Consider the following 26,592-nt stretch of genomic DNA (forward strand, 5'->3'; position numbering starts at 1 on the left):
TAGACCAGCCGTGATCTGATTGAATGGCGGGGCAGGCTCGAGGGGCCGAATGGCCAGCTCCTGCTAAAAGCCCGTGGATGTCCAAAGGGACTTAGGGGTTCAGGTACATCGATCATTGAAGTGTCATGAACAGGTGCAGAAAATAATCAATAAGGCTAATGGAATGCTGGCCTTTATATCTCGAGGACTGGAGTACAAGGGGGCAGAAGTTATGCTGCAGCTATACAAAACCCTGGTTAGACCGCACCTGGAGTTACTGTGAGCAGTTCTGGGCACCGCACCTTCGGAAGGACATACTGGCCTTGGAGGGAGTGCAGCGTAGGTTTACTGGAATGATACCCGGACTTCAAGGGTTAAGTTACGAGAGAGAGATTACACAAATTGGGGTTGTATTCTCTGGAGTTTCGAAGGTTAAGGGGTGATCTGATCGAAGTTTATAAGATATTAAGGGGAACGGATAGGGTGGATAGAGAGAAACTATTTCCGCTGGTTGGGGATTCTAGGAGTAGGGGGCACAGTCTAAAAATTAGAGCCAGACCTTTCGGGAGTGAGATTAGAAAACATTTCTACACACAAAGGGTGGTAGAAGTTTGGAACTCTCTTCCGCAAATGGCAATTGATACTAGCTCAATTGCTAAATTTAAATCTGAGATAGATAGCTTTTTGGCAACCAAAGGTATTAAGGGATATGGGCCAAAGGCAGGTATATGGAGTTAGATCACAGATCAGCCATGAGTTGGGATGTCTTGTTGAAGTTGTACAAGACATTAGTAAGGCCACACTTGGAATACTGTGTACAGTTCTGGTCACCCTATTATAGAAAGGATATTATTAAACTGGAAAGAGTTCAGGAAAGATTTACTAGGATGCTACCGGGACTTGATGGTTTGACTTATAGGGAGAGGTTGGACAGACTGGGACTTTTTTCCCTGGAGAGTAGGAGGTTTAGGGGTGATCTTATAGAAGTCTATAAAATAATGAGGGGCATAGATAAGGTAGATAGTCAAAATCTTTTCCCAAAGGTAGGGGAGTCTATAACGAGGGGGCATAGATTTAAGGTGAGAGGGGAGAGATACAAAAGGGTCCAGAGGGGCAATTTTTTCACTCAAAGGGTGGTGAGTGTCTGGAACGAGCTGCCAGAGGCAGTAGTAGAGGCGGGTACAATTTTGTCTTTTAAAAAGCATTTGGACAGTTACATGGGTAAGATGGGTATAGAGGGATATGGGCCAAGTGCAGGCAATTGGGACTAGCTTAGTGGTATAAACTGGGCGACACGGACATGTTGGGCCGAAGGGCCTGTTTCCATGTTGTGAACTTCTATGATTCTATGATTCTATCTTATCAAATGGCGGAGCGGACACGAGGGGCTGAATGGCCTCCTCCTGTTCCTCTGTACTTCTTACGTTGTTACTCCTGCCCCCACCCGCTCCCAAGTGCGGCAGTAACCGTCGCTGCGCCTCACAGAGCGTCGGCTGTGCGGGCGAAATCTCCACCCCACCCACCACCCTCCCTCCCCCCACAGGTCCCACCGCGGGCTCGTCCTCCTGGTGAGCGAGGGAGGAGGCGGCGGGGGGGCTCCCCGGGCTGGATCCAGCTCCCAATTGAACGTCCGGGGGGGCGTCCGAATCAAAAGGGGGCCGCTGGCTGGTGGAGCTCGCAGCACAGAAACGGGCCGTTCAGCCCGTCTGGTCCGTGCTGGCCTTTATGCTCCACACGACCCTCCTCACTCTCTACTCCATCTCACCCCTATCGGCAAATCCTTCCATTCCTTTCTCCCTCGTGCGTTTATCCGGCTTCCCCCTTAAATCCATCTCCGCTATTCCCCTCGACCACTCCGCGTGGGAGCGAGCTCCACCTTCTCACCGCTCTCCGGGTGAAGAAGTTTCTCCTGAATTCCCGATTGGATTTATTAGTGAAACTGTCTTCTATTTATGGACCCTTAGTTTTGGACATGTTGGGCCGAAGGGCCTGTTTCCATGTTGTGAACTTCTATGATTCTATGATTCTATCTTATCAAATGGCGGAGCGGACACGAGGGGCTGAATGGCCTCCTCCTGTTCGTCTGTACTTCTTACGTTGTTACTCCTGCCCCCACCCGCTGCCCCCCCGCCCCTATCGAGACCCCCCCCTTTCGTGATTTTAAAGACCCCCTAATCAGGTCGACCCTCTATCCTGTCCCCTCTCAGTTCCTCGTGTAGGCGGGGAGGGGGGACGACGAGATCGCAGAAACGGACGAAACGATCGATCCGAGGCCCCCCCGACCCACCCACCGAAACTCGGCAGGTTCGGAGGCGGGGCTCTCAATCGTTCACCTTTTTTCTTTGCAAAAAATAAATAAAATAAAGAACTCCACTCCGCTTTTACACAAAAGATCTTTTCTGTCTTTCGCCCACCCCCACCACCTACCCAGCTCCGTGACCGACTCGCTCCGGGGAGGTGAGATATATCATCAGCAGCATTGAGATTCTGCCTGTGCAATTATTACCAGAAGGTCATTCTGCTCCTGAGTTATCTTTTATTTCTCCAAGAACTGTAAGTAAGGGCCTGTTTCTGCCTCGAGCCTTGGGGTAATGGAGTCTTTATCACCCACCTGGGTGTTGCGCGGGGACGGATTGTCTCCATTTGAAACATAAAAGTGCAGCCTTGATTTATTCGCTCCAGCAGAATCTGATCGCATGCAACATTCGCAGCGTTGGACGCCTTTTCTGTGAGAGATATGTGGATCCCTGTAGCTTAAGAAAATTGCAATTAGGAATGAGGGATTGCAGGATACAATGGAGAACGCTGTTTCCCTGCTTCTCGGATTTACAGTGTTGAGACTCGGAGTCTGCCACGGAAAATAAATAGTTCCCACTGAAATGTCGCCTTGGGGCCGTCACATTTTACAGAGGCATCATTCCAACACGGAGAGATCTATTTTATAGCGATGAAAAAATTCAGGACTCTCCGCTTCATTCACCCACACGGTCCCCGAAAGGGAGAGTTGGGGGGGGGGAGCTGGACCACCCCCGCCCGACCCCCCCATGCATTCATAGAGTTAAAGAGAGAACTCGCATTTGCACCTCAGGACGTCCCAAAGCGCTTCACGGACAACGAAGGAGCTTTTTTTTTTTTCCAAGCGCGGTCACCTGGTGTGACGCGGGGCCGATTTGCGCACAGCAAGATCCCACAAACAGCAACCTGATAAACGACCGGGTGATCTGGGTTTTTTTTCAGTGATGTCGGTTGAGGGATAAATATCGGCCCCCCCAGGACACCGGGGAGAACTCCCCCCCGCTGCTCTTCTTCGAAATAGTGGCCGTGGGGGCTTATACGGCCACCCGAGAGGGGGCAGACGGGGCCTCGGTTTAACGTCTCATCCGAAATTCGGCACCTCCGACAGTGCGGGGCTCCCTCGGTACTGACCCTCCGACAGTGCGGCGCTCCCTCAGTACCGACCCTCCGACAGTGCGGGGCTCCCTCAGTACTGACCCTCCGACAGTGCGGGGCACCCTCAGTACCGACCCTCCGACAGTGCGGGGCTCCCTCCGTACTGACCCTCCGACAGTGCGGGGCTCCCTCGGTACTTACCCTCCGACAGTGCGGCGCTCCCTCAGTACCGACCCTCCGACAGTGCGGGGCTCCCTCAGTACTGACCCTCCGACAGTGCGGGGCACCCTCAGTACTGACCCTCCGACAGTGCGGGGCTCCCTCAGTACCGACCCTCCGACAGCGCGGCGCTCCCTCAGTACTGACCCTCCGACAGCGCGGCGCTCCCTCAGTACTGACCCTCCGACAGTGCGGGGCTCCCTCAGTACTGACCCTCCGACAGTGCGGGGCTCCCTCAGTACCGACCCTCCGACAGTGCAGCGCTCCCTCAGTACCGACCCTCCGACAGTGCAGCGCTCCCGCAGTACTGACCCTCCGACAGTGCAGCGCTCCCTCAGTACTGACCCTCCGACAGTGCGGCGCTCCCTCGGTACTGACCCTCCGACAGTTCAGCGCTCCCTCAGTACTGACCCTCCGACAGTGCGGGGCTCCCTCAGTACCGACCCTCCGACAGTGCGGCGCTCCCTCAGTACTGACCCTCCGACAGTGCGGCGCTCCCTCAGTACCGACCCTCCGACAGTGCGGCGCTCCCTCAGTACTGACCCTCCGACAGTGCGGCGCTCCCTCAGTACCGACCCTCCGACAGTGCGGCGCTCCCTCAGTACCGACCCTCCGACAGTGCGGCGCTCCCTCAGTACTGACCCTCCGACAGTGCGGGGCTCCCTCAGTACTGACCCTCCAACAGTGCGGCGCTCCCTCAGTACTGACCCTCCGACAGTGTGGCGCTCCCTCGGTACTGACCCTCCGACAGTGCGGCGCTCCCTCAGTACTGACCCTCCGACAGTGTGGCGCTCCCTCAGTACTGACCCTCCGACAGTGCGGCGCTCCCTCAGTACTGCCCCTCCGACAGTTCAGCGCTCCCTCAGTACTGACCCTCCGACAGTGCGGCGCTCCCTCGGTACTGACCCTCTGACAGTGTGGCGCTCCCTCGGTACTGACCCTCCGACAGTGCGGCGCTCCCTCAGTACTGACCCTCTGACAGTGCGGCGCTCCCTCAGTACCGCCCCTCCGACAGTGCGGCGCTCCCTCAGTACTGACCCTCCGACAGTGCGGCGCTCCCTCAGTACCGCCCCTCCGACAGTGCGGCGCTCCCTCAGTACCGACCCTCCGACAGTGCGGCGCTCCCTCAGTACTGACCCTCCGACAGTGCGGCGCTCCCTCAGTACCGACCCTCCGACAGTGCGGCGCTCCCTCAGTACTGACCCTCCGACAGTGCGGCGCTCCCTCAGTACTGACCCTCCGACAGTGCGGCGCTCCCTCAGTACCGCCCCTCCGACAGTGCGGCGCTCCCTCAGTACCGACCCTCCGACAGTGCGGCGCTCCCTCAGTACTGACCCTCCGACAGTGCGGCACTCCCTCAGTACCGACCCTCCGACAGTGCGGCGCTCCCTCAGTACCGACCCTCCGACAGTGCGGCGCTCCCTCAGTACTGACCCTCCAACAGTGCGGCGCTCCCTCAGTACTGACCCTCCGACAGTGCGGCGCTCCCTCGGTACTGACCCTCCGACAGTGTGGCGCTCCCTCAGTACCGACCCTCCGACAGTGCGGCGCTCCCTCAGTACTGCCCCTCCGATAGTTTAGCGCTCCCTCAGTACTGACCCTCCGACAGTGCGGCCCTCCCTCAGTACTGACCCTCCGACAGTGCGGCGCTCCCTCGGTACTGACCCTCCGACAGTGCGGCGCTCCCTCAGTACTGACCCTCCGACAGTGCGGCGCTCCCTCAGTACTGACCCTCCGACAGTGCGGCGCTCCCTCAGTACTGACCCTCCGACAGTGCGGCGCTCCCTTAGTACTGACCCTCCGACAGTGCGGCACTCCCTTAGTACTGACCCTCCGACAGTGCGGCGCTCCCTCAGTACTGACCCTCCGACAGTGCGGCGCTCCCTCAGTACCGCCCCTCCGACAGTGCGGCGCTCCCTCAGTACCGACCCTCCGACAGTGCGGCGCTCCCTCAGTACTGACCCTCCGACAGTGCGGCGCTCCCTCAGTACCGACCCTCCGACAGTGCGGCGCTCCCTCAGTACCGCCCCTCCGACAGTGCGGCGCTCCCTCAGTACCGACCCTCCGACAGTGCGGCGCTCCCTCAGTACTGACCCTCCGACAGTGCGGCGCTCCCTCAGTACTGACCCTCCGACAGTGCGGCGCTCCCTCGGTACTGACCCTCCGACAGTGCGGCGCTCCCTCAGTACTGACCCTCCGACAGTGCGGCTCTCCCTCAGTACTGACCCTCCGACAGTGCGGCGCTCCCTCAGTACTGACCCTCCGACAGTGCGGCGCTCCCTCAGTACTGACCCTCCGACAGTGCGGCGCTCCCTCAGTACTGACCCTCCGACAGTGCGGCGCTCCCTCAGTACTGGCACTGGGAGCGTGGGCCTGGATTACGTGCCGAAGTTCTCTGAAGTGGGGGGTTGGAACCCACGAGCTTCTGACTCTGGGCCGAGAATTCGTGCTGCCCAACGAGCCATGTCTCTCGTCTCACTGAGAAACCCGTTTCCTGCACCCTCCGAGTGCAGATGTCCGCCATCTACGAGGCACAGGTCAGGAGTGTGATGGAATACTCTCCACTTGCCTGGATGAGTGCAGCTCCAACAACACTCAAGAAGCTCGACACCATCCAGGACAAAGCAGCCCGCTTGATCGGCACCCCATCCACCACCCTAAACATTCACTCCCTTCACCACCGGCGCACCGTGGCTGCAGTGTGTACCATCCACAGGATGCACTGCAGCAACTCGCCAAGGCTTCTTCGACAGCACCTCCCAAACCCGCGACCTCTACCACCTAGAAGGACAAGGGCAACACCAAGGGATCTGGGGGTCCTAGTGCAAAAAAATCAAAAAGTTAGTATGCAGGTGCAGCAGGTGATCAAGAAGGCCAACGGAATGTTGGCTTTTATCGCTCGGGGGATAGAATATAAAAACAGGGAGGTATTGCTGCAGTTATATAAGGTATTGGTGAGACCGCACCTGGAATACTGCATACAGTTTTGGTCTCCGTACTTAAGAAAAGACATACTTGCTCTCGAGGCAGTACAAAGAAGGTTCACTCGGTTAATCCCGGGGATGAGGGGGCGGACGTATGAGGAGAGGTTGAGTAGATTGGGACTCTACTCATTGGAGTTCAGAAGAATGAGAGGCGATCTTATTGAAACATATAAGATTGTGAAGGGGCTCGATCGGGTGGATGCGGTGAGGATGTTCCCAAGGATGGGTGAAACTAGAACTAGGGGGCGTAATCTTAGAATAAGGGGCTGCTCTTTCAAAACTGAGATGAGGAGAAACTTCTTCACTCAGAGGGTGGTAGGTCTGTGGAATTTGCTGCCCCAGGAAGCTACATCATTAAATAAATTTAAAACAGAAATAGACAGTTTCCTAGAAGTGAAGGGAATTAGGGGTTACGGGGAGCGGGCAGGAAATTGGAGATGAATTTAGATTTGAGGTTCGGATCAGATCAGCCATGATCTTATTGAATGGTGGAACAGGCCCGAGGGGCTGAATGGCCTCCTCCTGTTCCTATTTCTTATGTTCTTATAGGCACATGGGGAACAACACCACCTGCACGTTCCCCTCCGAGTCACACACCATCCCGACTTGGAAATATATCGGCCGTTCCTTCATCGTCGCTGGGTCAAAATCCTGGAACTCCCTTCCTAACAGCACTGTGGGAGAACCGTCACCACACGGACTGCAGCGGTTCAAGAAGGCGGCTCACCACCACCTTCTCAAGGGGCAATTAGGGATGGGCAATAAATGCCGGCCCCGCCAGCAACGCCCACGACCGAAGAAGTAACATCAAAGAGGTGGGTTTTAAGGAGCGTCTTAAAGGAGGAGAGAGAGAGGCGGAGAGGTTTAGGGAGGGAATTCCAGGCAGCTGAAGGCACGGCCGCCAATGGTGGGAGCGATGGAAATCGGGGGGGGGGTGGATGGACAAGAGGCCAGAATCGGAGGAGCGCAGAGATCTCGGAGGGTCGCAGGGGCTGGAGGAGGAGGTTACAGAGATAGGGAGGGAGGGGCGCCATGGTGGGATTTGAACAGGAGGATGGAGAATCTTAAAACCGAGGCATTGCCGGACCGGGAGCCGATGTGGGTCAGCGAGCACGGCACGGGGGTGACGGGTGAACGGGACTCGGTGCGAGTTAGGATACGGGGGGGGGGGGCGGGGGGCAGCAGAGTTTTGGATGAGCCGGAGTTTACAGAGGGTGGAAGATGGGAGGCCGGCCAGGAGAGCGCTGGGATTAGACGAGTCTGGAGTCGAGTCCACGCCTGGGAAGAAAAGGTCCTGGGGGAGATGGGGGACCTGCTGGCAAGTGCGGAGGCAGGACCGGGGGCGATGCTGCCCGCAGTCGAAGAGTCAGCACCTTCAGGAGGAAATTCGAAGCAAGCAGAGAAAGTTTTACAAAACGGGACTAAATTTAATCAACGGAAAACCTCTCGAACATCAACATCCATCGCCCTCTGCAGGTCGGGAAGGAGTGAGCAGGCTGTCAGCATCCGTCTGATTTCACAGGCTGCCCGCATCGAGTTTAACCCATGACGTGCTGGAGGAAGCTGGATTTTGCACACCCAGGAGAAATTATTTCTGACCTTTCGTTCTGTGTGTGTTCATATGTGTTCGTCAAGGTGAAGGATATCAGTACTGAGAAATGAAGCGAGTCCCAGAGTCGCGATCAAACACTCCCAGGGCAGGTACAGGGTTAGATACAGAGTAAAGCTCCCTCTACACTGTCCCATCAAACACTCCCAGGGCAGGTACAGGGTTAGATACAGAGTAAAGCTCCCTCTACACTGTCCCATCAAACACTCCCAGGGGCAGGTCCAGGGTTAGATACAGAGTAAAGCTCCCTCCACACTGTCCCCTCAAACACTCCCAGGGTCAGGTACAGGGTTAGATACAGAGTAAAGCTCCCTCTACACTGTCCCATCAAACACTCCCAGGGTCAGGTACAGGGTTAGATACAGAGTAAAGCTCCCTCTACACTGTCCCCTCAAACACTCCCAGGGTCAGGTACAGGGTTAGATACAGAGTAAAACTCCCTCTACACTGTCCCATCAAACACTCCCAGGGCAGGTACAGGGTTAGATACAGAGTAAAGCTCCCTCTACACTGTCCCATCAAACACTCCCAGGGCAGGTACAGGGTTAGATACAGAGTAAAGCTCCCTCTACACTGTCCCATCAAACACTCCCAGGGTCAGGTACAGGGTTAGATACAGAGTAAAGCTCCCTCTACACTGTCCCATCAAACACTCCCAGGGCAGGTACAGGGTTAGATACAGAGTAAAACTCCCTCTACACTGTCCCATCAAACACTCCCAGGGCAGGTACAGGGTTAGATACAGAGTAAAGCTCCCTCTACACTGTCCCATCAAACACTCCCAGGGCAGGTACAGGGTTAGATACAGAGTAAAGCTCCCTCTACACTGTCCCATCAAACACTCCCAGGGCAGGTACAGGGTTAGATACAGAGTAAAGCTCCCTCTACACTGTCCCATCAAACACTCCCAGGGTCAGGTACAGGGTTAGATACAGAGTAAAGCTCCCTCTACACTGTCCCGTCAAACACTCCCAGGGCAGGTACAGGGTTAGATACAGAGTAAAGCTCCCTCTACACTGTCCCATCAAACACTCCCAGGGCAGGTACAGGGTGAGATACAGAGTAAAGCTCCCTCTACACTGTCCCATCAAACACTCCCAGGGCAGGTACAGGGTTAGATACAGAGTAAAGCTCCCTCTGCACTGTCCCATCAAACACTCCCAGGGCAGGTACAGGGTTAGATACAGAGTAAAGCTCCCTCTACACTGTCCCATCAAACACTCCCAGGGCAGGTACAGGGTTAGATACAGAGTAAAGCTCCCTCTACACTGTCCCATCAAACACTCCCAGGGCAGGTACAGGGTTAGATACAGAGTAAAGCTCACTCTACACTGTCCCATCAAACACTCCCAGGGCAGGTACAGGGTTAGATACAGAGTAAAGCTCCCTCAACACTGTCCCATCAAACACTCACAGGGCAGGTACAGGATTAGATACAGAGTAAAGCTCCCTCTACACTGTCCCATCAAACACTCCCAGGGCAGGTACAGGGTTAGATACAGAGTAAAGCTCCCTCTACACTGTCCCATCAAACACTCCCAGGGCAGGTACAGGGTTAGATACAGAGTAAAGCTCCCTCTACACTGTCTCCATCAAACACTCCCAGGGCAGGTACAGGGTTAGATACAGAGTAAAGCTCCCTCTACACTGTCCCATCAAACACTCCCAGGGCAGGTACAGGGTTAGATACAGAGTAAAGCTCCCTCTACACTGTCCCATCAAATACTCCCAGGGCAGGTACAGGGTTAGATACAGAGTAAAGCTCCCTCTACACTGTCCCATCAAACACCCCCAGGGCAGGTACAGGGTTAGATACAGAGTAAAGCTCCCTCTACACTGTCCCATCAAACACTCCCAGGGCAGGTACAGGGTTAGATACAGAGTAAAACTCCCTCTGCACTGTCCCATCAAACACTCCCAGGGTAGGTACAGGGTTAGATACAGAGTAAAGCTCCCTCTACACTGTCCCATCAAACACTCCCAGGGGCAGGTACAGGGTTAGATACAGAGTAAAGCTCCCTCTACACTGTCCCATCAAACACTCCCAGGGGCAGGTACAGGGTTAGATACAGAGTAAAGCTCCCTCTACACTGTCCCATCAAACACTCCCAGGGCAGGTACAGGGTTAGTTACAGAGTAAAGCTCCCTCTACACTGTCCCATCAAACACTCCCAGGGGCAGGTACAGGGTTAGATACAGAGTAAAGCTCCCTCTACACTGTCTCCATCAAACACTCCCAGGGCAGGTACAGGGTTAGATACAGAGTAAAGCTCCCTCTACACTGTCTCCATCAAACACTCCCAGGGCAGGTACAGGGTTAGATACAGAGTAAAGCTCCCTCTACACTGTCCCGTCAAACACTCCCAGGGCAGGTACAGGGTTAGATACAGAGTAAAGCTCCCTCTACACTGTCCCATCAAACACTCCCAGGGCAGGTACAGGGTTAGATACAGAGTAAAGCTCCCTCTACACTGTCCCATCAAACACTCCCAGGGCAGTACCGAGGGGCTGCCACACTGTCAGACGTGTCATCTTTCACCACTAGAAGATTAAAATAGATGAACAAACCAGTAGACAAGTTGGCGGATCTGATTCTGAAGTTGCGTGCTGGACACGGGGTCCAGTTCTGGTCACAAAGGCATTCGATCAACCCCGGGAGGGCAGTTCAGAGAAGAGGCGAGAGCCTGAATTGGTAAGATCGGTTTCTAACCCTGACCCCAACCACTAACCTCGGAGAGGGGGTGCGGAGGAGATTTACCAGAACGGTCGCAGGGATGAGGGGAATTCGGTCGTGCGGAGAGACCGGAGAAGCTGGGATTGTTCTCCTTAGAGCAGAGAAGGTTAAGGGGGAGATTTAATGGAGGTGATCAAAATCACGAGGGGGTTTTGATCGAGTCGATGGGGAGAGACTGTGGCAGGAGGGTCGGTAACCAGAGGACACAGATTTAAGATAATCGGGGAAAGACCCAGAGAGGGGGGGAGATGAAGAGAATGTTTTTTTACGCAGCGGGTTGTGATGATCTGGAACGCGCTGCCTGAAAGGGCGGTGGGAGCAGATTCAATAATAACTTTCAAAAGGGGGAATCGGATAAATACTCGAAGGGGAAAAGTATTCAGGGCTACGGGGGGAAAGAGCAGGGGGGGGGAGGGGGGATTGGGAGCGGGACTGATTGGACAGCTCTTTCAAGGTGCAGGCATGATGGGCCGAATGGCCTCGTTCTGTGCCATAAGGCAAGAGGACTGATGTCATGAAGATCTTCGTCATACAACACGTGGAACATGTGAACAGGAGGAGGCCATTCAGCCCCTCGAGCCTGTTACACAGGAACAGGGGGAGGCCATTCAGCCCCTTGAGACTGTTACACAGGAACAGGAGGAGGCCCATTCAGCCCCCCTCAAGCCTGTTACACAGGAACAGGAGAAGGCCATTCAGCCCCTCGAGCCTGTTACACAGGAACAGGAGGAGGCCATTCAGCCCCTCGAGCGTGTTACACAGGAACAGGGGGAGGCCATTCAGCCCCCTCGGGCCTGTTCCACCATTCAATCACACCATAGTTGATCTGTATCTTAACCCCATTTGTTCCCTATCCCTCGATACCCAACAAAAATCTATCGATCTCAGTCTTGAAATTTCCAATTGACCCCCAGCCTCAACAGCTTTTTTGGGGGGAGAGAGTTCCAGATTTCCACTCCCCTTTGTGTGAAGAAATGCTTCCCGACATCACCCCTGAACGGCCCGGCTCTGATTTTAAGGTTCTGCCCCCCCGACCTTGTTCTGGACTCCCCCCACCAGAGGAAATAGTTTCTCTCTATCGACCCTATCGAGTCCTTTAATCATCTTAAACCCCTCGATGAGATCACCCCTTAATCTCCTACACTCGAGGGAACACGAGCCCAGTCTGCGCGACCTGTCCTCGGAATTTAACCCCTTTTAGCCCCCACCCCGGGTATCGTTCTGGTGAATCTGCTCTGCACCCCCTCCAAGGCCGATATATCCCTCCTGAGGGGCGGTGCCCAGAACTGAGGGCAGTGTCTCCAGATGGGGTCTGACCAGGGCTGTGTAAAGCTGTAACAGAGTTGCATTGAGTCTACAGCACAGAAACAGGCCATTCGGCCCAACTGGTCCGTGCTGGCGTTTATGCTCCACACGAGCCTCCTCCCTCCCTACTCCATCTCACCCCTATCAGCATATCCTTAAGAACATAAGAACATAAGAAATAGGCCAATCGGCCCCTCGAGCCTGCTCCGCCATTCAATAAGATCATGGCCGATCTGATCCTAACCTCAAATCTAAATTCATGTCCAATTTCCTGCCCGCTCCCCGTAACCCCTAATTCCCTTTACTTCTAGGAAACTGTCTATTTCTGTTTTAAATTTATTTAATGATGTCGCTTCCACAGCTTCCTGGGGCAGCAAATTCCACAGACCTACCACCCTCTGAGTGAAGAAGTTTCTCCTCATCTCAGTTTTGAAAGAGCAGCCCCTTATTCTAAGATTACGCCCCCTCGTTCTAGTTTCACCCATCCTTGGGAACATCCTTACCGCATCCACCCGATCGAGCCCCTTCACAATCTTATATGTTTCAATAAGATCGCCTCTCATTCTTCTGAACGCCAATGAGTAGAGTCCCAATCTACTCAACCTCTCCTCATACGTCCGCCCCCTCATCCCCGGGATTAACCGAGTGAACCTTCTTTGTACTGCCTCGAGAGCAAGTATGTCTTTTCTTAAGTACGGAGACCAAAACTGTACGCAGTATTCCGGGTGCGGTCTCACCAATACCTTATATAACTGCAGCAATACCTCCCTGTTTTTATATTCTATCCCCCGAGCGATAAAAGCCAACACTCCGTTGGCCTTCTTGATCACCTGCTGCACCTGCATACTAACTTTTCGATTTTCTTGCACTCGGACCCCCAGATCCCTTTATCTTCTGTTCCTCCTTCAACACAAGTTTCCCCGCCCAAGGAGCTCCAAAGTATCATGTCCTTCTCCTTGCACAAACTGACCGCCATTTACAATCTTGGCGAGCTGCCTTTGAAATCTCAAATCCGCTTGCCCGCCTCCCCCGCCCGGCCAACGTCTTTCCCCGCCCAAATGAGACGTCCGCCCGGGGCTCTCCCAACGTGCGGGCCTCACGCCGGCCTGCGAGCGCCCTCTGCGCTGACGGGCGCCCAACCCCGCTCTGACCGGGTCGACGGCGGGCTGGAGCCAATCGGGGAGGGTTTGTCGGGGGCGGGGGAGCGCGGAGCTGAGGACTCGTCAGCTGATCGACGGCGGAGCGGGCCAAACCCGAGCCGGGGTCCTCCGGGGTGGGTGGGGGGCGGGGGGGCGATGGGGACGGGGGGTTGGGGGGCTCGAGGCGGAGGTGTCGGCTTGGCGGGCAGGTCCGGCAGCTGAGCCCTGGAGAGCCCTTGCCAGACTCCGCTTCCAACCCATCCATTATCAGTGCTGTATAATGAATCCTCAGCGTCCACAAAAATCCATGCTGATGCATTGCTCTCTGTGCATTTATCTTGCTTTCAAAGCATTTAGCCAGTTTGCATGCTTTAATCACAAATTCGTGCGTGAACTCAAAGTATGGAAATTCCCGGCTGTCACATAACCCTAACTCCCGTTCACCCCCCCCGCGCTCTCCGGCTCCCGGTCCCGCAATGCCTCGATTTTAAAATTCTCATCCTCCTGTTCAAATCCCTCCTCGCCCCTCCCTCCCTCCCTATCTCTGTAACCTCCTCCAGCCCCTACGACCCTCCCAGATCTCTGCGCTCCTCCAATTCTGGCCTCTTGCGCGTCCCCCCCCCCCGATTTCCATCGCTCCCACCATTGGCGGCCGTGCCTTCAGCCGCCCGTGCCCCGAGCTCTGGAATTCCCTCCCTAAACCTCTCCGCCTCTCTCTCTCTCTCTCTCCTCCTTTTAAGACGCTCCTTAAAACCCACCTCTTTGACCGAGCTTTTGGTCACCTGTCCCTGATATCTCCTTATGCGGCTCGGTGTCTGATTTTGTCTGATTTACGCTCCTGTGAAGGGCCCTCGGGGGATGTTAGCGGTGCTGTATAAATGCAAGATTTCGTTGTTCTTGCTGGTACGTGTTCTTTCTTTTTGTGTGTGTTTGTTAATTGCAGAACAAAATAGATTTTATTCCAGGGGCAGGCTGGAGCTTCCTGCAGATGGAGAACGTCCTGTCAGTAATCCTTCAGTTTGTCTCTTCGTTTGGGGGAGCCTCACTCTTTATTGCCTGTGTAGAATCCAATATGCAATTTACTGCGTCTTCTATTGATTTCCTGGTATTAATTTAAAACGGGGAGGTGGGTGCGGCAGGTGGGGGAAGGAAAGAGAAAAGGCAATTACCTTCTCTCGGAAGATGTGCAGTCCGAAAAGTTGCTTGGTGATTAAAGAATTTTGTTATTTCAGTACAAATCTTATGAAATACAACGTGATTTTTCAGAGCTGCGTTTCCTTCCCTCTTTGTTCCCCAGCGTCTGATTGCAAGAGTGCGGCCGACTGCTCGGAATCTTTCTCCGTTGCCGTCCTGCACAATCTTTCACCCTCCCCCCAACCCCGGCCTCCACTCCGCCCCCCCTAAAAACAAGCCTTTATCGCCTCCTGGCGACTCTCTCGACCTGTCGGGCTGGCTCGCCCAGCGTCCGGTATTGGAAGGGCAGAACTGCCCTCCCAATTAAACTTTGGGAAGACCGATTCCATTGGTCTTTGGTCCTCGCCACTGACTCCAATCCCCTCTCCCTGACCACTGTCTGAGGCTGGTCAAAGAGGTGGGTTTTAAGGAGCGTCTTGAAGGAGGAGAGAGAGAGAGAGAGAGAGAGGGGCGGAGAGGTTTAGGGAGGGAATTCCAGAGCTCAGGGCCCGGGCAGCTGAAGGCACGGCCGCCGATGGTGGGAGCGATGGAAATCGGGGGGATGGACAAGAGGCCAGAATTGGAGGAGCGCAGAGACCTGGGAGGGTCGTAGGGGCTGGAGGAGGTTACAGAGATAGGGAGGGAGAGGGGTGAGGTCAAGTCACCTTCAGCAGTACTGCACAGGGGGCTTCGATTTAGATTGTGGGCTCGATCCCGAGTGCGTCTGACTCAGAGGCTACCAACTGAGCCAAGCTGACAGTCCAACAGACTCTGCCACGTCTGATGAACACAAATTTGCACGGCTGGCGGTTGATAGGGAGATATCTAATCACGGTACGTCAGATACGACCACGGTGTGGGGGAGGATTGAGGAACCACCTAGCCTTTAACTACACTTCAATTTCATATGTTCATTAATTTCATATGTTCATTAATTTTGTATGCTCGTCATGTTTGTATGTTCATTAATTCCATGTGTTCATTATTTTTGTACATTCATTAATTTCATAAATTCATTAATTCCATATGTTCATTAAGTTCATATGTTCATTAATTCCATATGTTCATTAAGTTCGTATGTCCATTAATTCCATATGTTCATTAAGTTCGTATGTTCATTAATTCCATATGTTCATTAAGTTCGTATGTTCATTATTTTCATATGTTCATTAATTTAGTATGTTCATTAATTTCATATGCTCATCATGTTCTTATGTTCATTAATTTCATGTGTTCATTATTTTGTATGTTTGTTATTTTCGTATGTTCGGTATTTTCATACGTTCATTATTTTCATACGTTCATTATTTTTGTATGTTTGTTAATTTCATATGTTCATTAATTTCGTATGTTCATTAATTTTGTATGTTCATTAATTTCGTATGTTCATTAATTTTTGTAGGTTCATTATTTTCATATGTTCATAATTTTTGTACTTTTGTACATTTCATATGTTCATTAATTTAGTATGATCATTATTTTCGTATGTTGATTAATTTCATATGTTCGTTAATTTTGTATGTTCATTAATTTTGTATGCTCGTCATGTTATTATGTTCATTAATTTCATGTGTTCAGTATTTTGTATATTCATTATTTTCATATGTTCATTATTTTTGTATGTTTGTTAATTTCATATGTTCATTAATTTCGTATGTTCGTTAATTTTGTATGTTCATTAATTTCATGTGTTCATTATTTTGTATGTTTGTTATTTTCATATGTTCATTATTTTCGTATGTTCATTAATTTCATATGTTCATTAATTTTCGTAGGTTCATTATTTCCTTATGTTCATAATTTTTGTATGTTTGTTCATTTCATATGTTCATTAATTTAGTATGTTAGTTATTTTTGTATGTTCATTAATTTTGTACGTTCATTATTTTCATAAGTTCATTAATTTAGTATGTTCATTAATTTCATATGCTCTTCATGGTCATATGTTCATTAATGTCATGTGTTCATTATTTTGTATGTTCGTTATTTTCGTATGTTCGGTATTTTGTATGTTCATTATTTTCATATGTTCATTAATTTTCGTATGTTGATTAATTTCATATGTTCATTATTTTCGTATGTTCATTTTTTTCTTATGTTCATTATTTTTGTATGTTTGTTAATTTCATATATTCATTAATTTTGTATGTTCGTTAATTTCGTATGTTCATTAATTTCATGTGTTCATTATTTTCGTATGTTCGTTAATTTCATATGTTCATTAATTTTGCATGTTCATTATTTTTGTATGTTCATTAATTTCATATGTTCATTATTTTCATATGTTCATTAATTTAGTATGTTCATTATTTTTGTATGTTCGTTAATTTCATATGTTCATTATTTTCATATGTTTGTTATTTTTGTATGTTCATTATTTTCATATGTTCGTTAATTTCGTATGTTCGTTATTTTTGTATGTTTGTTATTTTCGTATGTTTGCTAATTTCATATGTTCGTTAATTTTGTATGTTCGTTATTTTTGTATGTTTGTTATTTTTGTATGTTCATTAATTTCATATGTTCATTATTTTCATATGTTAATTTCATTTGTATGTTCTTTATTTTTGTATGTTTGTAAATGCAATAAGCTACATCCCATAAACCGCTGATGCCTTTTACAAGTGCCAACATTTACTTTGCCGCCGTGAACTCTGATCTCAGTGAAACTTTGCCCTCGGGTACAGACGTGAACGCCCTCCACGATTTTATTTCATGTCGAGAAACAAATAAACCACCAATCGATCTGTTTACGATCACAGTGGCTCCTTTTCGCTGGTCTGAATAAACTCGCAAATCTGCTCAACGTTCACTGTCATACTGAGCCTCACACCTCGGGCAGGAAGATCGACAACAGCAACATGCATTTATATAGAGCCTTTAACGTCCCCGAGGCGCTTCACGGGAGCGTAAATCAGACAGAAATCAGACACCGAGCCGCATAAGGAGATATTAGGGACAGGTGACCAAAAGCTCGGTCAAAGAGGTAGGTTTTAAGGAGCGTCTTAAAGGAGAGGAGAGAGAGAGAGAGAGGCGGAGAGGTTTAGGTTAATGGCGAGAAACTGGAAAGTACTGCAGTACAAAGGGATCTGGGGGTCCGAGTGCAAGAAAATCGAAAAGTTAGTCTGCAGGTGCAGCAGGTGATCAAGAAGGCCAACGGAATGTTGGCGTTTATCGCTCGGGGGATAGAATATAAAAACAGGGAGGTATTGCTGCAGTTATATAAGGTATTGGTGAGACCGCACCTGGAATACTGCATACAGTTTTGGTCTCCATACTTAAGAAAAGACATACTTGCTCTCGAGGCAGTACAAAGAAGGTTCACTCGGTTAATCCCGGGGATGAGGGGGCGGACATATGAGGAGAGGTTGAGTAGATTGGGACTCTACTCATTGGAGTTCAGAAGAATGAGAGGCGATCTTATTGAAACATGTAAGATTGTGAAGGGGCTCGATCGGGTGGATGCGGTAAGGATGTTCCCAAGGGTGGGTGAAACTAGAACGAGGGGGCATAATCTTAGAATAAGGGGCTGCTCTTTCAAAACTGAGATGAGGAGAAACTTCTTCACTCAGAGGGTGGTAGGTCTGTGGAATTTGCTGCCCCGGGAAGCTGTGGAAGCTACATCATTAAATAAATTTAAAACAGAAATAGACAGTTTCCTAGAAGTAAAGGGAATTAGGGGTTACGGGGAGCGGGCAGGAAATTGGACATGAATTTAGATTTGAGGTTAGGATCAGATCAGCCGTGATCTTATTGAATGGCAGAGCAGGCTCGAGGGGCCGATTGGCCTCCTCCTGCTCCTCTTTCTTATGTTCTTATGTTCTTATTCCAGAGCTCAGGGCCCGGGCAGCTGAAGGCACGGCCGCCAATGGTGGGAGCGATGGAAATCGGGGGGATGGACAAGAGGCCAGAATTGGAGGAGCGCAGAGATCTGGGAGGGTCGCAGGAGGTCACAGAGGTGGGGCTGTTTGCATGCCAAGCGTGTGGGTAAGGACTGCTTGACACCGACAATCTCACGGTGGAATAGCCGGCCGACTCTCTCCGTCCGAGCCCGTGTGAGCAGTGCTCCCAGGTGAGCCGGAAATGTTCCCTCGCCTTCCTCCTCCTCCACCAGCAGAACTGAGCTCGCTGGATGATGAGGAAACAGAGCTGAGGCTTGGTGGATGGGACGAAAAAATAAATAAACCCAGATCTGTGCCTCTAAGAAAGAGATGGAGAGGCAAAAAAGGACTGTGCCTTTGAGAGAGAGAGAGAGAGACAGAGACAGAGAGAGAGAGAGAGACAGAGAGACAGAGACAGAGAGGGAGAGAGAGAGAGACAGAGAGAGAGAGAGAGAGGGAGACAGAGAGAGAGAGAGGGAGACAGAGAGAGACAGAGACAGAGAGAGAGAGAGAGACAGAGAGAGAGGGAGACAGAGACAGAGAGAGAGAGAGAAAGAAACAGACAAAAGAGGGAGAGACAGATAGAGAAGTGGCAGAGAGAGATAGAGAGAGGGAGGGAGAGAGAGACAGAGAGAGAGCAAGAGACAGATAGAGACAGAGATGAGAGAGAGACACTGTTGAGAGAGAGATGCAGAGAGAGAGAGATGAGAGAGAGAGACAGAGAGCGAGACAGAGAGAAAGAAACACAGAGACAAAAGAGAGAGAGACAGATAAAGTGGAAGAGAGCGAGAGATAGAGAGAGGGAGGGAGAGAGAGACAGAGACAGAGAGAGAGAGACAGAGAGAGAGAGAGACAGAGAGAGAGATAGAAAGAAAGACAGAGAGAGAGAGAGAGAAAGAGAGACAGAGAGAGAGAGAAAGACAGACAGATAGAGGGAGTCAGAGAGGGAGAGAAAGAACGACAGAGAGAGAGGGAAAGACAGAGGCAGTCAGAGGGGGAGAGAAAGAGAGAGGGAGAGGGAAAGACAGACAGAGGCAGTCAGAGAGGGAGAGAAAGAGAGACAGAGAGAGAGAGAAAGACAGACCGAGACAGTCAGAGAGAGAGAGAAAGAGAGACGGAGAGAGAGAGAAAGACAGACAGAGGCAGTCAGAGAGGGAGAGAAAGAGAGACGGAGAGAGAGAGAAAGACAGACAGAGGCAGTCAGAGAGGGAGAGAAAGAGAGACGGAGATGCAAAAATAGGACTGTATCTTTAAGAGGATGAACAGAAAGCTTAGAAAGAAACGGACCGCGGGAGAGGCAGCGGGCTCGCGAAAAGAAAGATCAGGATTGAAGCTTTAAGGGGACAACCAGCGGGCCCGCTCGACCCGGCCCGTGGGGGCGGTTGCTCTGACCGTCTTCCGCGGGAACTCCCCGTTGCCCGGGTGGCCCCGGAGAGAGACGGGGGGGGGGCGCACTCCGGTGTCTACCGGTACGCCTGACACTTATTTTGGGGGTGTATTGGTTCACTGCCCATGAACGCACCCTGACCCCTTCCTCCCTCCCTCCCCCTTGTTATAAAACACACACAAAAAAAAAAATTTTTTTACATTAAAAAAAACAGCGGGCCTGCGCCTTTAAGAGGAGACCGAGCGGGCCTGCGCCTTTAAGAGGAGCTGCGCGCATGCGCGGTCCTCTTTTCTCTGCCGCTGGTGAGTGTCCCGGTCATGGCGACGGATGAGGGAGGGGTGCGGCGGGCGTAATCGGCGTCCATCCGCCCCCTTAGCCCATCGATCCGGCCCCCGGTCCCTCAGAATCCGTCAGATGAGGGACGGGGGTCGGCTTCTGGCGGGTTATTTTTGTTTTTTCGTGTCGAGTTATTAGTTGATTCTTGTTTGTTTTTTTCTCTCTTTCCCCATCATCCTCAATCCTGTCCTCCATTTTGTCTCCTCTTTTTTTTTATCTGCAGGAAGCCTCTTTTTTTTTTATTATTTTTTTTTTTCCTTTCCCTCAGCCGTCCTGCAAACAGCCATGTTGGCCTGCGCCAAGCTCGTCTCCACACCCTCCTTGGTAAGACATGTCTGGGGATGGAGGGAATGAGGGAGGGAATGAATGAGGGAGGTCCTGGACTGGGCCTCAACAGGGAAAAGCAGGCAGAGAGAGAGAGAGGGAAAAGTCTGCATTTGCTGCATTGCAACCAGGGCACTAACTCAAATGCAGTTTGCAGACTGGCATCTGATGCATTTTTTTTAAAATTGCAATTTAAAACTCTGCACTTTTCCTCTGGAGGGAGTGAGGGAGGTCCTGGGCTAGTCCTCAACAGGGAAAAGCAGGCAGAGAGAGAGAGGGAAAAGTGTGCATTTGCTGCATTGCAACCAGGGCACTAACTCAAATGCAGTTTGCAGACTGGCATCTGATGCATTTTTTTAAAAATTGCAATTCAAAACTCTGCACTTTTCCTCTGGAGGGAGGGAGAGTGAGGGAGGTCCTGGGCTGGGCCTCAACAGGGAAAAGCAGGCAGAGAGAGAGAGAGGGAAAAGTCTGCATTGCAACCAGGGCACTAACTCAAATGCAGTTTGCAGACTGACATCTGATGCATTTTTTAAAAAATTGCAATTCAAAACTCTGCACTTTTCCTCTGGAGGGAGGGAGAGTGAGGGAGGTCCTGGGCTGGGCCTCAACAGGGAAAAGCAGGCAGAGAGAGGGGGAAAAGTCTGCATTTGCTGCATTGCAACAAGGGCACTAACTTAAATGCAGTTTGCAAACTAGCATCTGATGCATTTTTATTTAAAAAATGCGATTCAAAACTCTACACTTTTTTCCTCTGGAGGGAGGGAGGGAGAGGTCCTGGGCTGGGCCTTAACAGAGAAAGCAGGCAGAGAGAGAGAGAAAAAAGTGCATTTGCTGCATTGCAACCAGGGCACTAACTCAAATGCAGTTTGCAAACTAGCATCTGATGCATCTTTAAAAAAAAAATACCTGCAATCTTTTCAAAAATGCAATTCAAAACTGCACTTTTCCTCTGGAGTGAGTGAGTGAGGGAGGTCACCTCTGTGCTGGACTAGACTTCAACAGGGAAAAGCAGAGAGAGAGGGAAAAGTCTGCATTTGCTGCATTGCAACCAGGACACTAATTCAAATGCAGTTTGCAGACTGGCATCTGATGCATTTTTTAAAAAAAACCTGCAATCTTATTAAAAATGCACTTCAGAACTCTGCACTTTCCTCTGGAGGGAGTGAGGGAGGTCACCTCTGTCCTGGACTAGGCTTCAACAGGGAAAGCAGGCAGATAGAGAGAGAGAGAGAAAAGTGCATTCACTGGAGTTTGGAAGGATGAGAGGGGATCTCATCGAAAGGTGTAAAATTCTGACAGGTGCTAGACAGACTGGATGTTTCCCCTGGCTGGGGGGGGTGGAGTCCAGAACGAGGGGGTCACAGTCTCAGGATACGGGGTAGGACGTTCAGGGCTGAGATGATGAGAAATTTCTTCACTCAGAGGGTGGTGAACCTGTGGAATTCTCTACCACAGAAGGCTGCGGAGGCCAAGTCACTGAATATATTTAAGAAGGAGCTGGATAGATTTCTAGACACAAAAGGCATCAAGGGGCATGGGGAGAGAGCGGGAATATGGTATTGAGATCGAGGATCAGCCGTGATCATATTGAATGGGGAGCAGGCTCGAAGGGCCGAATGGCCTACTCCTGCTCCTATTGTAGATGAAAACATAAAATTACAAAGCGATATTGATAGATGAGGTGAATGGGCAAAACTGTGGCAAATGGAATTCAATGTAGACAAATGTGAGGTCATCCACTTTGGATCAAAAAAGGATAGAACAGGGTACTTTCTAAATGGTAAAAAGTTAAAAACAGTGGATGTGCAAAGGGACTTAGGGGTTCAGGTACATCGATCATTGAAGTGTCATGAACAGGTGCAGAAAATAACCAAGAAAGCTAATGGAATGCTGGCCTTTATATCTCGAGGACTGGAGTACAAGGGGGCAGAAGTTATGCTGCAGCTATACAAAACCCTGGTTAGACCGCACCTGGAGTACTGTGAGCAGTTCTGGGCACCGCACCTTCGGAAGGACATACTGGCCTTGGAGGGAGTGCAGCGTAGGTTTACTAGAATGATACCCGGACTTCAAGGTTAAGTTATGAGGAGAGATTACACAAATTGGGGTTGTATTCTCTGGAGTTTCGAAGGTTAAGGGGTGATCTGATCGAAGTTTATAAGATATTAAGGGGAACGGATAGGGTGGATGGAGAGAAACTATTTCCGCTGGTTGGGGATTCTAGGAGTAGGGGGCACAGTCTAAAAATTAGAGCCAGACCTTTCAGGAGTGAGATTAGAAAACATTTCTACACACAAAGGGTGGTAGAAGTTTGGAACTCTCTTCCGCAAACGGCAATTGATACTAGCTCAATTGCTAATTTAAATCTGAGATAGCTTTTTGGCAACCAAAGGTATTAAGGGATATGGCCAAAGGCAGGTATATGGAGTTAGATCACAGATCAGCCATGATCTTATCAAATGGCGGAGCGGACACGAGGGGCTGAATGGCCTCCTCCTGTTCCTGTGTTGTATTCCAAATCATGTTCAAGTCTGCAGTTTTGTTTTAATTTGCAATTTAAAATCTGCGATTTCTCTATTGAATCAATGGAGATAGAGGGAGATGGATCTTTAGTGAATCAATGGAGATAGAGGGAGATGGATTTTCTTCAGTGAATCAATGGAGATAGAGAGAAGTGAATGTTTTTTCTGCAATCTACCGTGGAGTTGAGTTAAATGCAGTTTGCAAACTGGTGCATTTTCAATTGAAACCTGTAATTTAAAAACTTTGCAATTTGAAGTTGTGCCATTTCTCTAAATGCACGGAGAGAGATGGATTTTTCCGTGGTGTGTTTAGGCAGTTACAGCAAATGCAGTTTGTAAACTGGTGCATTTTAAATTAGTTGAATTCAAGCCTGCAATTCCTTTTCAATCTGCGTTTTTTTTTTATAAAGTTGTGCAATTTCTCTGCAGCGAATGCATGGAGGGAGATTGATTTACCTGCAACGCGATCAGGGAAATTGAAGTAAATTCAGTTTGTAAATAAGCATCCCGTTCATTTTAAATCAGCTCAATTTTTTTTAAATGTGTAAGTATCTGCGGCGAGTCGAAGTAGACAGGTGGCAGTGTGATCAGTGGCGTTAATGCAAATGCAGTTTGCAAAAATTCAGCCTCTGATTTCGTTTTAAATCAGTTCAATTCAAAAGAGGGAAGATTTTAAAAAAAAGAAAATCTGCAGTTTCTCAATAAGGGGGTGAAAGGATTTGTTGCAGTGCAGACTGGGCGTTAAAGTTTGCAAACTGGAATCTGTCGTACTTGCTGAGCTCCGAATTGGTGTGATTTTAAATCAGTGTAAAATGTTTTTTCTTTTTAAAAAAAAACTGAATTCAGTTTTTATACAGTGTGCAGAGGAAGAGTGAGAATTTGCTGCATTGCAATCATATTTCTTGTGTTTTAAAAGAATAAATTCTAAGAGATGTGGGCGACACGCGGGCGAGGCCGGCATTTATTGCCCCGTCCCCGAGTCGCCCCCCGAGAAGGCGGTGGTGAGCTGCCGCCTTGAACCGCTGCAGTCCGTGTTGGTGAAGGGTCTCCCACAGCGCCGTTAGTTCCAGGATTTGGACCCAGAGACGACGGAGGGACGGCCGGTGTATTTCCGAGTCGGGATGATGCGCGTGACTCTGAGGGAGCGCCGCGCTGTCGGAGGGAGCGCCGCGCTGTCGGAGGGAGCGCCGCGCTGTCGGAGGGAGCGCCGCGCTGTCGGAGGGAGCGCCGCGCTGTCGGAGGGAGCGCCGCGCTGTCGGAGGGAGCGCCGCGCTGTCGGAGGGAGCGCCGCGCTGTCGGAGGGAGCGCCGCGCTGTCGGAGGGAGCGCCGCGCTGTCGGAGGGAGCGCCGCGCTGTCGGAGGGGCAGTTCTGAGGGAGCGCCGCACTGTCGGAGGGGCGGTGCTGAGGGAGCGCCGCGCTGTCGGAGGGGCGGTGCTGAGGGAGCGCCGCGCTGTCGGAGGGCAGGACTGAGGGAGCGCCGCACTGTCGGAGGGGCGGTGCTGAGGGAGCGCCGCGCTGTCGGAGGGGCGGTGCTGAGGGAGCGCCGCGCTGTCGGAGGGGCAGGACTGAGGGAGCGCCGCGCTGTCGGAGGGGCGGTGCTGAGGGAGCGCCGCACTGTCGGAGGGTCAGTACTGAGGGAGCGCCGCACTGTCGGAGGGGCAGTACTGAGGGAGCGCCGCGCTGTCGGAGGGGCAGTACTGAGGAGCGCCGCGCTGTCGGAGGGTCAGTACTGAGGGAGCGCCGCGCTGTCGGAGGGGCGGTTCTGAGGGAGCGCCGCGCTGTCGGAGGGTCAGTACTGAGGGAGCGCCGCGCTGTCGGAGGGGCGGTTCTGAGGGAGCGCCGCGCTGTCGAGGGGCGGTTCTGAGGAGCGCCGCGCTGTCGGAGGGCCGGTTCTGAGGGAGCGCCGCGCTGTCGGAGGGGCGGTACTGAGGGAACGCCGCGCTGTCGGAGGTCAGTACTGAGGGAACGCCGCACTGTCGGAGGGTCAGTTCTGAGGGAGCGCCGCACTGTCGGAGGGGCAGTTCTGAGGGAGCGCCGCGCTGTCGGAGGGGGGCGGTGCTGAGGGAGCGCCGCGCTGTCGGAGGGGCAGTACTGAGGGAGCGCCGCGCTGTCGGAGGGGCAGTACTGAGGGAGCGCCGCGCTGTCGGAGGGTCAGTACTGAGGGAGCGCCGCGCTGTCGGAGGGGCGGTTCTGAGGGAGCGCCGCGCTGTCGGAGGGTCAGTACTGAGGGAGCGCCGCGCTGTCGGAGGGGCGGTTCTGAGGGAGCGCCGGAGGGTCAGTACTGAGGGAGCGCCGCACTGTCGGAGGGGCAGTTCTGAGGGAGCACCGCGCTGTCGGAGGGTCAGTACTGAGGGAGCGCCGCGCTGTCGGAGGGTCAGTACTGAGGGAGCGCCGCGCTGTCGGACGGGCAGTTCTGAGGGAGCGCCGCGCTGTCGGAGGGTCGGTACTGAGGGAACGCCGCACTGTCGGAGGGTCGGTACTGAGGGAGCGCCGCACTGTCGGAGGGTCAGTACTGAGGGAGCGCCGCACTGTCGGAGGGGCAGTTCTGAGGGAGCGCCGCACTGTCGGAGGGTCAGTACTGAGGGAGCGCCGCGCTGTCGGAGGGTCAGTACTGAGGGAGCGCCGCACTGTCGGAGGGTCGGTACTGAGGGAGCGTCGGAGGGTCAGTACTGAGGGAGCGCCGCACTGTCGGAGGGGCAGTTCTGAGGGAGCACCGCACTGTCGGAGGGTCAGTACTGAGGGAGCGCCGCGCTGTCGGAGGGTCAGTACTGAGGGAGCGCCGCACTGTCGGAGGGTCAGTACTGAGGGAGCGCCGCGCTGTCGGACGGGCAGTTCTGAGGGAGCGCCGCGCTGTCGGAGGGGGCCGTCTTTCGGATGAGAGACATGCAAGGGATCCCACGGCCGCTATTTCGAAGAAGAGCGGGGGGGGAGTTCTCCCCGGTGTCCTGGGGCCGATATTTATCCCTCAACTCGTCATTGCTGTTTGTGGGATCTTGCTGTGCTCAAATTGACTGCGTTTGCCCACGTTACCATGGTGACTGCACTTCCAAAACAAAGTACTTCATTGGTTGTAAAGTGCTTTGGACGTCCTGGGGTTGTACAAATGGGATCTCTCTCTCTCCTTTCTCTTTCTTTTCTTTCTCTCTCGTTTCTTTCTCTCTCTCTCCCCTTTCTCTCTCTCTCCCCCCTTTCTCTCTCTCTCTCTCCCCCCTTTCTCTCTCTCTCTCTCCCCCCTTTCTCTCTCTCTCTCTCTCCCCTTTCTCTCTCTCTCTCCCCTTTCTCTCTCTCTCTCTCTCTCCCCTTTCTCTCTCTCTCTCTCTCTCCCCTTTCTCTCTCTCTCTCACCTTTCTCTCTCTCTCTCCCCCCTTTCTCTCTCTCTCTCTCTCTCCCTTTCTCTCTCTCTCACCTTTCTCTCTCTCTCTCCCCCCTTTCTCTCTCTCTCTCTCTCTCCCCTTTCTCTCTCTCTCTCTCCCCCCTTTCTCTCTCTCTCTCTCCCCCCTTTCTCTCTCTCTCTCTCTCCCCTTTCTCTCTCTCTCTCTCTCCCCTTTCTCTCTCTCTCTCTCTCCCCTTTCTCTCTCTCTCTCTCCCCTTTCTCTCTCTCTCTCA

The 26,592-nt window shown here is 51.9% G+C and overlaps 1 protein-coding gene across 1 annotated transcript in view; it reads left to right on the top strand.

The window, feature by feature from the left end:
• LOC137314900 (calcium-binding and coiled-coil domain-containing protein 1-like) overlaps positions 1-20,460 on the top strand; it is a gene marked incomplete at its 3' end in the record, with an annotated part of 157,230 nt that extends 136,770 nt beyond the window's left edge. The window contains exons 16-18 of the mRNA XM_067979921.1: positions 10,727-10,873; positions 13,102-13,493; positions 20,405-20,460. Of these exons, the coding sequence (XP_067836022.1) occupies positions 10,727-10,873; positions 13,102-13,493; positions 20,405-20,460 (595 nt within the window). The remainder of the gene's footprint in view (positions 1-10,726; positions 10,874-13,101; positions 13,494-20,404) is intronic.
• Positions 20,461-26,592: the final 6,132 nt, after the last annotated feature.

This window comes from Heptranchias perlo, unplaced genomic scaffold (genome assembly GCF_035084215.1).
Source record: "Heptranchias perlo isolate sHepPer1 unplaced genomic scaffold, sHepPer1.hap1 HAP1_SCAFFOLD_522, whole genome shotgun sequence".
In the NCBI taxonomy this organism is placed as follows: Eukaryota; Metazoa; Chordata; class Chondrichthyes; order Hexanchiformes; family Hexanchidae; genus Heptranchias; species Heptranchias perlo.